General features: G+C 38.9%; 1 protein-coding gene across 45 annotated transcripts in view; it reads right to left on the reverse strand.

Moving 5' to 3' along the window:
• Positions 1–15892, reverse strand: part of MAP4K4 (mitogen-activated protein kinase kinase kinase kinase 4) — a 188162-nt gene that overhangs the window by 60080 nt on the left and 112190 nt on the right. For all 45 annotated transcript variants that reach the window (XM_042931906.1, XM_042931899.1, XM_042931913.1 and 42 more), the window contains 6 exons: positions 14232–14357; positions 12866–12976; positions 8838–8928; positions 6163–6293; positions 3531–3585; positions 1987–2065 (listed from right to left, as the gene is read on the reverse strand). In XM_042931906.1, the coding sequence (XP_042787840.1) occupies positions 1987–2065; positions 3531–3585; positions 6163–6293; positions 8838–8928; positions 12866–12976; positions 14232–14357 (593 nt within the window). The remainder of the gene's footprint in view (positions 1–1986; positions 2066–3530; positions 3586–6162; positions 6294–8837; positions 8929–12865; positions 12977–14231; positions 14358–15892) is intronic.

The following is a 15892-nucleotide window of genomic DNA, read 5'->3' on the forward strand; positions in this document are numbered from 1 at the left end:
CAATTGTCGGGGCGCCTGGGTGGCTCAGTCGGTTGAGCGTCCGACTTCAGCTCAGGTCACGATCTCGCGGTCCGTGAGTTCGAGCCCCGCGTCGGGCTCTGGGCTGATGGCTCAGAGCCTGGAGCCTGCTTCTGATTCTGTGTCTCCCTCTATCTCTGACCCTCCCCCGTTCATGCTCTGTGTCTCTCTGTCTCAAAAATAAATAAAAAAAAAAAAATTAAAAAATTAAAAAAATTTAAAATCAATTGTCAAGTTCTGCTAGAAGAGAATTCCCTGATCACTTCTCTAAAACCAGCAGGAGAAATTTACACTGGTGGATAGGAAGATAGCAATCAGAAAGGGAAAAAAAACACTATGTTTGCAATCATCTCATTCTTTCAGAATACCTGGATAAAATGACAGCAATGATGTAAATGGATGAAAATGCATCTAATCAACTTTAGAGAAAATGTGGTGTAAGAAAGCAAGAAGATTTGTTGCCATCTACAGCTGTCTCTTTAGATCACTGTATTATACACAGAATGGTTAATCCCAAACTGCAAATAACAGACAGAATAATCAGAGTGGGGCCAGCTGACAAGACTTGTGAATTGTGAGGTACCCTAAAGACAGAGCATAAACTCCCTTTAATAAGATAGCATTATTTGATTTAGCTAGGTAGTGTTACCCCACCCCCAGAACTTACTCCTTGGTGATGTCCTCAATACACAGTTGGTTTCCCTAAAGTTGGCCACCCACCATTGATGACTACAGCTATCATGCTTCAGTACAAGAGACCAAGTGGGGCTAAAATCTTGACAACTGTACAGATTTAAAGAACTCTCTAAAAACTGGTAAGTGGAACTAGATAAGCTCAGTTATCTGGAGTTGAAGGTGGTTAAAGACAGTGTAAGTAGAATGAGAAAATTCCTGCCAGCAGACAAAAGGTCGGTAAAGACAGTGAGGAACGGGGAGAAGTATGAAAGAAACAAGAGTGAAAACACGTGTGTGCATGTAAAGCCCACAGATGGGCAAAGAAAACCACAGGACATCAGAAGATGAGCAACCAAGAAGAAAAGAGCACAGTAATGGCTAAAAGACCAAAACCAGAACAGAAGAACGCTTGAAACTGAGATGTTTCACATACTTCAGAATTAGAGTCAAGAACCTAAGAGGAGATAACACTCATTGGAAAATAAGTGAGAATAGTTTCAGAAGGGGAAAAAACCACCATAGTAGGAGGTGGGCACCAGTGAGACAGACGTGCCCCAGAAAACAGGAATGGAAGAAGGGGAGAGGACCCACGTGCATGAGGAGACTGAATGGAGACAAAGTGAGAGGAAAGGACTCAAAAAAAAAGTTCAAGGAGAAATAAGGGAGCAACATTCTCAGGTGAAAACAAAGCACTACCCTCTCCTGTAAAGACTTTTAAAACTAAACCAAATCAACACTTTTCCACACCGCTACAATTCTTAAAGCTTTCACGAGGAAGGTCACCATCATCTCCCTTCACTCATAAGCAACTTTGGCTTTGCAAGTATGTGAGCTGCAGGGAGAAAGAAAGGTGGCAGCCCAAAGAGAGGACCATTCCTCTCATTTCTGGAATGAAAAAAGATACAAATAATTCCAATGTTTTGTAATCATTACAGTAAATGCCTCCATTAATGTTCAAATCCTATCTTACCCGAGGAACTACAAAGTCAGTACAGCTATGCTTTTTAATGTGAAAATGCTTAGAAATATACTTAAAAGTGGGCTTAAATATTAAAGTGAAACTTTTTTTCTTCAACCATGTTACAGTATTTCATATGGTCACTTGTTACTATTTTGTAATGAAAAGAATTTATCAAGAAAAAAACCAATTTAACTGGTGTTTCACAGTGCTGGCTCTTACGTTCTTTGGGAATGAAAATGGCTAGAATTTTGTCTTGGAGCGAAACTGAAAAGGAACAATTTGTTTTAAAAAAGGAAAGAACAACAACAACAACAAAAGCATACATAGCTTACCATTTTTTTGACTTCAGCCTGGGAGGAGGGTTTCTGGGAATGAGAAACAGTGCTCTCATTGGATGCATGTCACAGAGAGCTGGGGAAAGGAGATGGTTGTGTCAGTATGGCACTTATTTTACTCATTTTTAATTTCTAGGGCTCACTCAAAATATCAAATGCGCTGTCCCATCATCTGATAATCTTTATGTCAAGCAGTTTAGACATCCAGCTATCAACCCTAGGATATACCTTGAATTTGCCCCTTCATAAACATAGCAAAAGATAAGGAGGTCAAGAGCAACAAGAAGAACATAATTTCACAATTCAAATTGACATTGGAAAGTTTTCATAAATCAAAGATAAATATGGATTCAAAGTCTTAAAAGAGTGAATAGCTTAAGTTTCTACACCATCTATAAGATCTCAATGAAAATAATTTTATTGTCATAGGGTCACTGTGAGGATTAAATCAGATACTGCTCGAAAAGGCATTCACAGAGTGCCTAGACATAGTAATAAGCCCAGTGAAGCCCTCCAGAAATGTTAACTGTTCTTTTGCTATAGCCAGTGTTACTAAGAAGGAGCAAAGACGAGAGAACAAAACGGATTGATTCTGTGCATTTACTGTTTATATTTCTTTCACTTGTCCATAAAGGCATAGCAGGTGTAAATGCACATATTAATATATCAAAAGAGGTAATGTGCATTTTTGTATGTTTATTTACCTTCGTAAGAATCTTACAAGGCAGCTAAGAAATGGGGGCAAAGAAGACAATCTATTCCCACTGTGAAAAAAACCTGAAACAAAGGATCTGGCAATACATCCCTGTCTCAATTCCTCAGAGGGAAACATGAAGAAACATGGTGTTCAAGACTGACATCCATTTCTGTACTGTAAACTAATTTTTAGCTGTTGGAAATTTTTTTCATTCATTCAACAAATATTTATTCAGCAGCAACTATGTAGCATGACATGTATACATTCTTTGTGTACCCCTTTTTTTAGGGGGACCAGCAGATAACGCTGTTTTGTCCCTTTGTTCTCTGCAATTCTACCCGTCTCTGCTCAAAAATCAATTTTATGAAGTTGTCATTGATTTAACTGAAAGGGAGAAGCAAATTTCACAAGTATCCAAAAAAAGGAAAAAAAAAGAAAAAAAAATTATTCTACAGATAAAAAGTTAGGCCTCTATTTGTAAAGTAATAACATAAGTATTACTAAAATGTCACGTGTTAGGATTTAGTTTCACTAAAGTTTAAATTGTGAAAAGAAAAATTACTGCCTATTATCTGATGTCAGCATAATTTCAGGTCACACATCTAAATACAACTTACATAAAAGATAAAATGTAAAATGTAGCCTACAGACTTCAGGGATCTTCAAAAGAAAGAGTGGATGCCAAGAATCCTTTTACATCTAAAACTTCACTGTATTTATGATTCCTTCCACTAAATGCCCCACTAGGAAAGGCTTTATCCATGAAGTTGTTCTTTTTGAAGGCTTGAGACTGATTTTAACTCACACAGAAGAGCTGGGCTAAAGATGAAAGTACATTACTTACGGGGAGCACCTTCTGCCATTTCAATGGCTGTAATGCCACAAGACCAAAGGTCACTCTGCAAAAATAAAACAGTATGTTACAGCTACTGGATTAGATATGAAGCCACTAACTTATCACTGCTGACTAGTCACACAAATGATTTAAAGGCATTTTTTGGTATATAAACTGAAAAGAAGTTGCCAGAAAATTAAAAGCACAAACACATACGTAAGAATACTTTCCAAATGAATGAATGAATGAAAAAATAAATATAAAATCGACCTGTTAACTAGAACCACTCCCATCTATGACTGAACAAGAGATGGTCCATGTAAAAGCTTCTCTAGGCCACTGTATGCCTGCTGTTCAGTGTGTCTCCTCATTTCTTTACGTTCAGTAATTTTGACTCCTGGCCCAAGTTATGTTTAATTTTATGATTTATGTCACTATCTCAAACTTAATTAAGATGTTAAAATTTTAAAGGCTAACCTGAAACTAATATACACTGTATGTTAAGTATATACTTGAATTAAAAAATAAATTAACTTTAAAAAAAAGTTTAAAGGCTAGAAAGCCTTCTTTATAAAAGGCTCCGAGTTGAATTCACCAACTGTAATCACACCGCTGAGCCTCTCTACTGTCCCTTCAAACTTAATAAGGAGTAAGCAATCAGCTGCCTTTCTAGGCCTGGAATCTCTTCTCAGTCCCCTGAAATATTAATTGTAAAATTTGAATTTTAACTTTATTCCCCACCCAAATACAAGTTTCATGAGGGCAGACATTTTCATCTGTTTTATTCACCTTTGCGTCCCCAAAATTGTGACTGGCATGTGGTAGGCACTCAATAAACATCGGCTGATGAATGACGGAAGTAAGTTTTATCAGCCAATTTCTTAAAATCCAAAACAGATTTTTAAAAAGCAGACAATTGGGTAGTTATTATCATTAGCATTCTTTTGTTTATATGCTATATTCTAATGAAAGATTTACTTAAAGTTGCTCGGTTTTCTAAATAACCTATAATTATGCTACACAATTCAAACACATGTTTGATTCCAAGAAGGACAGGCCCACAAATTTCTCCCTTATTTTTATGAGGTTTTCCATACTGTCGAGTGCAAAGGAGGGGCTTCACCCACCTGGACTCAGTGACTAATCTTAAGCATCAGTGGCGGGATATACAGATGTTCACGCCCCCCTGGTGTGATATAACACAAACCATACCCATCTCCTGAGGCAATCCTGCTTTAGGTTTTCTGAGTACTAATGGAATTTCTCCAGTTTATAAGAAACAAGGAAAATACCTTAACAAAGATTGCAAAGTTAAAATTTAAAAATGGTAAGACAAATCTATATGGTGGAATACTGCCTCGTCAACAAATCAGTGTCATGAAAAAAAGAGGAGGAGGGGCAGTTTGTTAGCCTTGATTAAGAGATACACAGTAGCCAAACAACCAAATACAATGTCTTGTCCTATATTAAACACTCATGTGGATAAGCCAGATATAAACCAGTTGGGTTTATTTACAAACTCTGTACTATGAAATTATTTTTAATTTACTTAAGCATCATAATATTTTGGGTATGCTGGAAAATATTTTTGGATATGTAATAACATAATAAAGAGTGAAAAGTCACCTAGTCTATAATTTATTGTAAAATACTCCAGCATGTTTAAAAATAAAATAAAAATTTCTTGGGGCGTCTGGGTGGCTCAGTCGGTTGAGTGTCCGACTTCGGTTCAGGTCATGATCTCACGGTCCGTGAGTTCGAGCCCCATGTTGGGCTGTGTGCTGACAGCTCAGAGCCTGGAGCCTGCTTCGGATTCTGTGTCTCTGTCTCTCTTTGACCCTCCCCCGTTCATGCTCTGTCTCTGTCTCAAAACTAAATAAGCATTAAAAAAAATTTAAAAAATAAAATAAAATAAAATAAAATAAAAATTCCTCCATACCATATACTTAAAATGAGCTTCATTAATTGGGTATTTATAATAAATACTAAAATACACTGGAGAGTGTGAAGATATGAACTCAATTTTGAATACCGTTAACAGATACATAGACACTCTGACTCGTTTAATTACAGCAAGAGAACTTTTTTAAAAAAATAATTTTTGTAAACGCTCAACCTGAATCTGATGATCAAATATGGGCTTTACATTGAGATCAAAAAAGTGCATTATTGATACAAGTCCCTAGAGGTCACTCTAATAATTTAAATATATTATTTGTATGCCAAATCAAAGCTGTAAAGCTCTTTAGCAATACTCTAAAATTTCACATAGATGAAGCTATTGTTATATATTCTGACAGTATTTTTAAAAGTATAATAAACATCTGATTATATTCTTCAATTTTACAAGGATGGCAAACAGGGCAGAAGCATTTAATTTACTCGTGACAAAAAGTTCTATGCACAAGTCAGTGACTTGCATTGCCCTGAAAGCAGAATATTACTTAGTAAGGAGAACAGAGGTGATGGGGGATGAACAATAACAAGACAGCATCTCAATACTGTTCCAGAAAATTTGCACTTGCAACAAAGTTTCCAAGTCATTCTCATTGAAAAAGCAGTAAGCTTTTTGTAAGCAGTGCCCCCATCCCTCAGGAATGCCAGGGACCCAGTAAAGGCCAAGAAAGTAGGCGCCTCTTACTCTGTAATCGTAGGTGGCATCTGGGTTCTCATCACAGGCAATGACCTCAGGAGCCATCCAGTAGGGGGTGCCTATGAATGTATTTCTCCTCCCAACTGTCCGGTCCAGCTGAGCACTCACACCGAAATCAACTGTGGGAGGAAGAGAAAGGAAGGAGTAGAACATAATTAGCAGATAAGTAAACTATCAGACGAAGAAAGGTGAGGAGGAGGTGTCTTCAGAGTAAACTCAAGGAGTAATACTTCATGGATATACAAACTCCTCAAGGTCACCAGCACTGATAAGGAGCAGTCTCCTGAGCAGAGCCACTAAAATGACAAGATCCTCTACCAGTCTACCTACCGGCTCCTGGGAAGCCTGAACCCAGCCACTTCCCTGAGCTTCCAGGATAGTGGCCACCAGAGGGACTTTTGGATGAATTAGGACATTCAGTGCTTGCAGGAAACATGCCTGCGACAAACAAGATCAAGTCATAGAAAGCTCCAAGTTCAGGAGAACTGACTAACACCCACATGACCTAGCTTCTGAGGCAGCACTAACCACAGAAAGAGAGAAAGCCACAAAGGTTTTCTGGAAAGAACACAGTAATGAATTCAATAAAGAGAATGAAGCTCTATCACAAACATACTAAGAAACACCCCTCAGAGTACCTGGGACTTCCGATTTTTCAGAGTGACCCCTACATCCTACTCAGCCGAACGATGATGGTAGTCTAGAGGAAAGTTCAAGGGTGGGAGGCAGAGCTGACAGGAAGATCAGGATCTCTAATAGAATGTTCACCAATGATACCACTACGTACATTGTCATTACCCCTAGGAGGACTGCACGATGCTGAGGTCACTCACAGGAATGGGGTTATAGACTCAACTTGTGTATGTACATCTCCTGAAGCCACTCGGGCAACGACATGGCCAAGAGGTGGGCTCACAAGCTAAGGGCTCCTGAGACAGACACATGTGCCAAGCAGTGCATGCCATTTGCAGCAACTCAAATAGCAGTCCCAAGTGATCACCAAGCGATTATTACGAAGGGAGTATCACAGGCCTGGCACCAGTGGGCCAGTGCAGGGGACACACACAGCTTGCTGAGTCACTGGGAATGAGAACAATTCAAGTGTCTCCTATCTTGGTTTTGAGGGAATTTCCTAAATGGGCACCCTATTTCTCCACAGACGACCGATAAATGGAGGTATTATGCAAGAAAGCAATAATGAAGATTTTAAGGTAGAACTACGGTGCGTAAGATTTTTGAAAGATGGAGTAGATCCTTATAAGTAGAAAGAATTTTTTTCTGTGATGCCTTAGTGGAAGAAAACTTACTGCTAATTCTGTTTAAAAATTTGACAGAACCATTATATAAAAGTGGGATTGAAAAAAGTTCAGGGGCGCCTGGATGGCTCAGTCAGTTAAGCGTCCGACTTCAGCTCAGGTCATGGTCTCACGGTCCGTGAGTTCGAGCCCCGTGTCGGGCTCTGTGCTGACAGCTCAGAGCCTGGAGCCTGCTTTGGATTCTGTGTCTCCCTCTCTCTCTGCCCCTCCCCTGCTCATGCTCTGTCTCTCTCTGTCTCAAAAATAAATAAAAACATTAAAAAAAAATTTTTTTTAAAGGAAAAAAGAAAAAAGTTCAAATTCAGGTAAGGGAAACAGGAAATATAGAAGAACCATTATAAAATCGTCTCCAGGAAGATACTTTGGACCTCATCCATTCAGGCATCCACACATAAATTTACTGAGCACCTACTACATCTAAGCCACTAAGTTAGGTGCCAGATTAGAATGCTTTCATAAGGGGCACCTGGGTGGCTCAGTTGGTTAGGCAACTGACTTCAGCTCAGGTCATGATCTCGCAGTTTTTGAGTTTGAGCCCTGCGTTGGGCTCTGTGCTGACAGCTCAGAGCGGAGCCTGCTTCGGATTCTGTGTCTCCCTCTCTCTCTACCCCTCCCCTGCTCATGCTCTGTGTTTCTCTGTCTCTCAATAGTAAACAGACGTTAAAAAAAATTATAAAAAAAAAAAGAATGCTCTCATAAATAAAACATCCTAGTTGCTACAGTCCTAGAAATTACATTCCGGTAAATAAGTCAGAAATAGAGGCAAACGAATAGCTGTATAATTATAAATTGTGATCAGTATTAATGAGGAAACAAGTGGTGGGACCCAATACAGATCAGAGGGTCAGGGAAGGTCTCTGAAGATGAGGAAAAAACTGCAACTTCAGAACTGTTCCCAGTGGGGAACAGTGTATGTGAAGACGCCAAGGGAAAAGTCTAAGAAATATAAAAATGAGTGAACTGAAGAAGAGAGAAGTGAGGATGGTCACAAAGTAGGGCTGGAAAGTAGTAGGAGCCATGGCTTTTTATGGGCCATGGTAAGAAATGTACATTTTATTCCAGGTGTAAAAGGAAGCCACTAACGGGTCTTTAAGAAAGAAAGTGATGTGATCTGATTTAAACAGTAGTCTGTCTATTATATGGTGAGCAGAGCAGAGGGGAGAAGCAAGAGGGAAGGGCGCTTGGAGCCAGACAAAATAATAAGCCCAGTTCTCACTTCTTTAGTAGAACAAAAGAGAAAATGTGGGTAACAGACTGAGCTTTTAGCTAAATGCCAGTGAGGTAGAGAGTGTCGCTGGTCTGCACCAGGGGCCAAGTATTAGATCATGTGGCACATGCATCACATACCAAGTTTCACCTCTGCATTCTCAGTCAACAATACATTCTGGCCCTTGATGTCCCGGTGAATCACGTGATGGATATGAAGATGTGCCAGTCCCTGAAGAAGACAGACAGATTTGAATTTTAGTTCTTTGTTGCTGCAAATAGCCAGGAACACACTTTTTATAACAAAATGCACATGCACGCCAATAGTTTTATGAACCATATTCGGAACGTACTATAATTCAATCTTAGTGCCTTCCCATGAAGACAGCACCAGTAGTACCACACAAACAGAAAGAAGTACCCATTCCCCAATTCCAGTGGGTTAGGTCCCTTGTGTGAGCAACATTACCCGTTTCTAGCTGTTCCTTGAAGATACGCTCTAGATTACCATCTGTAGTTTCTCTGCTGTAATTTGTGCTATTTGTGTACAGGGTGGTTCCTTTCCCACGCTACATGTCCATCTTTCAGTGGGTGACCCCGTGGGTATATCTGAACTAGACCCATCCCGGGGGAAAAGCAGAGAGCCAGAGAGGGTTTTAAGTCTGGCTGTTGAACACTGCCTAGTTTTCCCACCACAAAGTGACAAACTGCTAACTGCTGATCAATCCCACTTCCACCCCAGCATAAAACAATTCTGCCACTGAAACAGCTTTATGTTCAAATAAAATATCCTTCCTTCCCAAGGATATAAACCCTACTGGGCATATAGCACTTTCTGATGACCTTGTATCTGGAGCAAAGCCCAAGAGCATGTCTCTTAAGAGAGGTGGCAGAAGAACAAAAACACATTCTGCATCCAACAGATGCCCGACAGACAAAAATGTGTCATTCTCACAACTCCTGTACTTTTTCTATCTTTAGCTAGAGAAGCCAAATCTATAGGCTGCCTCCTTAAGATACAAGCAAGCTATTTATTCTGAAATGTCTCAATTCAAAAAGGCCAGATCAGAAGAAAGGTTTATTTCATTTTCCAGTTTGATTTTTTGTGTGAGGTTTTATTATCATTACTGTGTAGGGTATGTGTTAAATATAACAGCCGCTCTAGAATACTAATTTTTCTAGCACAGGGGGTTTCTAAACAACAATTTACTAGTCTGCTTATAAAGCAGAATTGAGCTTACTTGATGGCCCTGTTTATTTTCCCCCCACACAGGATGTGCAGTGTTACACCGCAAAGCACTGACTAGGGGAAAAAGGCACTAAAAATATATGGTATGTTAGTGCTATAGTTAGGAAGAAAGTCTCTCCTTTCAGCATGGCATAACTTTGAACAGCAAAGAAGAAACAAACAAAAAAAGCAGCTTCCCTAATTCTTTCATAATTCCTACTTCTATTATTTCAGTTCATTTTATATTCTCTTTCACAACCCCCATCTTATACTTTTATAGGATTATCTTAGCAACAACAAACATAAGTATTCATATCTTCTCCAAGAAATGTGGCCTGCATGCACTCTTGTTTCTTACAAGCAATAAACTTAAGAAATATCTACTTCCTGTCCCTACTGCTAAGGGACTGATGTGTCTCCAGGTGAAACCACTCAAGGTGTGTCTAATAGCTCGTAGACAGTGTGAACTTGAGTTATGATTATTCCAAATGAGTACATCTTTCCCTATATGAAGAGAGAGAATGCATGTTCAACTACTACCATGCCAAAAGTTAAGCCACAATTATTCCTCCATAGCAAAGATAGTCCAAATACACACTAAATACTACCCTAGAGCAAATGCATCAAAGTTTCAAAACCAGAAAACATTCGTCCTGTAACTCTCATTCATGGACACAGAGCAAAGGAACATCAAAGGTTGTCCTTCAGTGTTGGTTATGAAAGGCTCACAATGAATATCAGCTTCTACTAAAATGCATCAATAGCTGTGCAGACTATAAACATGGAAGTGGGCTGGAATGAACATGGCTGGCTTTGTTGGTAAACCTTTGGTCAAGAGTCTCAGTGGGCCAGCCCGAGAGAGCTTTCCTACTGATGTCTGAGGCCTATATGCTCATGACTCTCAACCTTCTGAGGATCTTAACATAATAACAGCATGTGAATCTAACATCTACTAAAGAAGGTAGATAAGTTTCGCTGCTGCAGAAATTAGCTAACCCAGCAGTGTCTTTGAGAACCCAGGTTATCCACTTGGGCTGGCTGGGTGCCTTCCTTTTCCAGGACAGCTCACCTCCTTCTTACCATATTGCTTTCTCTTTACCAAAGTGGACTCTCAGTGGTCCCTGTGAAAAAACACACACTAGCTTGTGACACACTGACTCTTCCAGAGACTTGTTTTTAGTTCATTTAGACTTTGGTTATAGAAAAAATTGCCATCCTAAATGAAATGTAAATGAAGGGAACTCTTTGTTTCAGGTACCCACTGAGGTGGAAAACATTTGGTGTATCTCAGAAGGATGTCCATTAAGCTATTATGATCATTCCAGGGCCTCAAACAACCTGGGCATCTTTGAAATAATGTCTGAGATCAATGGAAGTAAAATAGCTAAATATACTTATTACACGATCAGTAGAAAAATGCTTGCCTGCGTACATAAAAACACGTTAGTTGTCTCTGATAGGTGAAATACATTTGACACCTAGGGCATTCATACTAAAACCTACATCTCTGCTTGAGAAGTCCTACACTGGAATTATATACACAAAGGGTGTCAGTAAGTTTAATATTTACTGACAATTCGTTATATACTCACATTACATTAAATAATTTCATATATACCAACTCATTTAATTCTCATAACAGTGACACTTGCTTCATAAGGTTGGTATCTAAAATTTACAGATGAAGAAAGTCCTTAAAGGGGAGTAACTTTGCCAGGGGTGTGTATCAGGTAAGTAGCAAAGGCAGGACTCAAACCCACATCTGCCTCACTCTAACCACTGTTTTCTCCTGCAGACCACGCCAAGAGTTTTAGTTGTTAATATAATGAATGCATTTGCCCACTTGGTGAACTCTTTCACAGCAGTACAGGATGGGATACTTAGTTTTCCACTTTTAGACTCTGCTTCTTACAATAACCATAAAAGACAGGACTCTCATGTTTTCATAATGAAATCTGAGTGTGATTATAAAGAGAAGGTAAGGTTCTTCCACCTCAGCCCCTATGACTAGTTTTCTTAAGGGAACTGCTTAATTTCAAGGGCTTCATAAAATATCTAAATAAAAAGGAATTAAAATTCATCTCTGTAAATTCTAGGTGGTGTTTTTTAAACCTGAAATCCTCTAAGAAACTTAAATATAAAAGTAGGGTAAATTTACCTATAAATAAAAAATACAGCAACAGTTTATTTTATTAGTGAGAGAAGCACAAGAATTAGATTCTAGTTTAACTCCACAGTCTTTATTTTTTAAATGTGGTGGGTAAATGAAATCCAACAAAATCATCTAAATGTGTAATTAAGGGGTAGTGACACTGGGACAGCTGGCCAAAGGGAAGAGGCCCACTGCTAACCCACACGCACTTTCCAAATGCAATCTACACAGGCCCTCTGCCCTTGGCATAAGTGCAGCACCACTACTGAACGCGATCATTTAGAATCTGCTAAAACAGTAGTTCAGAAACGTTAACATAATAAACTGGCTTTCAATCAGCTGTAAATAACATTAAACATTAGAACTTCCCCTCGTAAATATTGCAACAAATTCTCAGAGTTAATACCAAAGTCCACAAGATGATTCTAAAAGCCAGCGATTGGCATCATTGATATTGATTCATAAGCTTAGACACAGGATTCCTATAAAAACAATAGTTAGAGAGGATTTCTCTTCACTTGCATTTTCTTTTTAACACCTGGAGGGTGAGTTCAGGGAAATACAGAAAACTATTTTTGTGTAAGTCTACTTTCTTTAGATACTTGTCATAATCAAAACCATGATGTAGCTTAATCAATCAAAGCCAGCCAGTTATACAGAGCCCTTGGCTGTCATGAAAAGAACATCTGTACAGTTACAGTTAATGCAAAGAAATACTCAGGGCTAGGAAAATGAAAATGGAAACACAAGACCTTGTACCGGGCATCACAGACTCGCCCTTCTCCTTACCCTCAGGATTTCTCTGGAGATGTAAGCTATCCAGTCTTCCTTGAGTGTGTTCCCTTTGGTGTTCTTCACAAGGTCTGTAATGGACCCAGCCCCACAGAACTCCATAACAAGCTACGGGACAGACAAGACACACTGTGACTAGCACATCCTAGCAGTCAGTGAGAGCATCACAGCTATTAGTACACACTGGAGGGAAGTCAGGAAAGCAGTCTAACCCCCCTCTGCCTTCCCTAAAGATCTGGGTACATGATCATCTTGGAAGCATCCAAATTACTGAGAGCTCATTTCGCCATTCAATTTATTCACTGTGTATGTTTGATCCAGGAGATTTAAGAGTTTCTGATATTTAACAGCACATCCCCCAGTGCAGAGATTCTGAAGTGTTCTTCCTCTCTCATATGGGCATGGGAAGACCATTTTGTCCTTAATCAGTGACTAATTATCAGAAATCTGATGGAAATACTCTAACATCTTCTCTCATTTGCCAGAGTCAAAGATATTCTATCTTCCATACATTATGATTCTCAACCTTTTATATTAACAGAAATGCTATTTTAAAGCAGTACATAATTTTAAAAATACATTTTTTTACAACACCTAAATGTTTATACAATATGAACACAAGTATATTTTTTAAATACCTAGAAAATGAACCGAGCTATTCTAAAATTTTAACTTTGATTGGACTTGGGCAATGAAAATAAAGATTAATTGCTTCTCTTTTGCCTTAATTTTGCAAATTTTCTATGATGAGTTTTAAAAAATTAGAAAAAGTATTTATTTTCCTGCTTTTTAAGTCCAGTGCCTTTGGCATAACATGATAACCACAGATCTGACAGCATGTCAGTGTCACTATCTTCAAGACAGACGTGGCTCAGTAAGAGATAAGGCTGAATGTTTACCAATTCTAGGAATATCCCTGGAATTTAATACTTTCAATTAATTGTCATCATTAATATTATTAATAAATACTGTTATACTGTTTTCTTGTGACTTGTCCCCTTCCAGATGGCAAAGAAGATGCATTTAGTTGAGCTTCCGTATTAATCTCCATAAATAAAGTTTTTATTGTTGGTTTTATTTCCGAGCTCCTAATTTCCTTGCGTTCTGGTTACATTACTTTTAAAAAGTGCCATTTTATTCCTAAAATATGAAGTTAACTTTTTTCCACGCAAAGTGAAGCCAACATAAAAATAAACATTCAGCCAAGACTGTTTAACCTTTAACCAAGAAAGCCAAGGAAGATACCAGGCAATACCCCCTTTGTCTTTGCTTTTCTCTCCCCTCCCTCTGGAAGGTCCTTACTGTCCTTTTTAGTACAACTAAAGAGGAAACCTCACAAAACCTTCGGGAAATATTTGCCTACCCAGAGCTGGTCATCATGTCCTGGAGGGCTCTTCTTAATGAAAGCACCGTAATATGTTGCAATATTTCTATGATGAGAATATTTCTTCAGCATGTTTATCTCCAGTTTGATTTCTTCCTCTTCATCCTTGAGAAAAAAATAAAAATAAAATGTGTGGCTTTTGAATGATGTGCATTTTACCTTCCCCACCCACAGGCAATAACACGAGTTCCCAGCCCCTCCCACAAGGGAGAGACATACATTCACTTTATCCTAGTGACAAGAATTGGGGACTTCAACAAGACTCACCCTTTGAAATGTGATTACAAGCTATGCAAGAAATAAGTAAGTACAAAAGTTACAGATGTATATAAGATGTAGCATGGAGCAGTTATTCCATTAACTATGACCTTTGAACCTCAATTTGCTCATTTGTAAAAATGCGAGGAAAAAAGAGAACTGACTGATACTATTTCAACTAATTACAAGGAAAAGTTGTTTCTTTTCTAGAAAAGATTTGTGCATGTAAATCATCTGGCACACCTAAGGCAGAGAAGCTTCACCTGTAACAACCTTGCAGAAAGCATTACCTTCTGGTGTGGCCACAGGCAGGTTACCGAATATAGACCAGCACTGCAGGCCCTGGACGAATCGCATGCTTAATGAGATCCACTACCCCGAAAAGAGATCCAGGTGAGTCCGGCGAGCCACAGTAATAAAACATCATTCAGCGACAGCACGTTGTTTTAGACTTGGCTCACCCCCCAGACTCTTGCTTTATTAAAATGAGATGAACAGAGGAAGAAATGTAGAGTTTGTGTGAGAAGATCAGAAGGAGAATGAAAGAAACAGATGGTGACACAGGTCTGGAAAATAAAAATAAGTTGTCCTTGTGAATGGTGAGGGCTGCCAGTCTCCGCCTTTCTCTCTCATACACCCCTGGGGCAGTACCTGCAACAGCATGGGCATTCTGTCCCTTGGTGCATACACATGACACAGAGAGAGTCTGCCAAACTACCTGCTGGGTTATGTTAAGTAAAATTTATGGATAGCATGAGAATGAGAGGAAAGCAGAATTAAAGTGATGAAGAGGGGAGAAGGTGGGGGAAAAGAGAAAAACAACCCTGGCTAGAAAAACAGCATCTGGGGGAGGATAATGATCTTAGAGAAACACTGGATAATCAGATCTCTAGAATTCCCTTTATTACATGTATTTACTGACATGCTCAATCCACTTACAACTGATGTGCTTCCTTCTCCAGGGAAGACTCAGCGTTTCTAAGTAGTCAAGGTGTGTAAGAGAAAGATAGTGCATGTGAAAGAACATGCATGCACACAGGCTGAAGAAACCTACTGTGACAGCCTCGCATCTCCAAAACCCATTTAAAAGGGCTCACGGATCTAAAGTTTGGTTTGAAAATACTGTTAAGATAAAAGCTACAACATTATTAATTAGATATTAGTGATGACACCAAATGAAAAACAAAATTTCTTAAAATACAACTTTCAACTGTACACTACTGCTTTAGAAACCAAACATGTAACAAAACAAACTCAGTACAGTGATTCTTTTTTTATTTTTTAAAAAAATTTTTCTTAACATCTATTTATTATTGAGAGACAGAGAGACACAGAGTGTGAGCAGGGGAGAGGTAGAGAGGGGGGAGACACAGAATCTGAAG

Source organism: Panthera leo, chromosome A3 (assembly GCF_018350215.1).
Source record: "Panthera leo isolate Ple1 chromosome A3, P.leo_Ple1_pat1.1, whole genome shotgun sequence".
Classification (NCBI taxonomy): Eukaryota; Metazoa; Chordata; class Mammalia; order Carnivora; family Felidae; genus Panthera; species Panthera leo.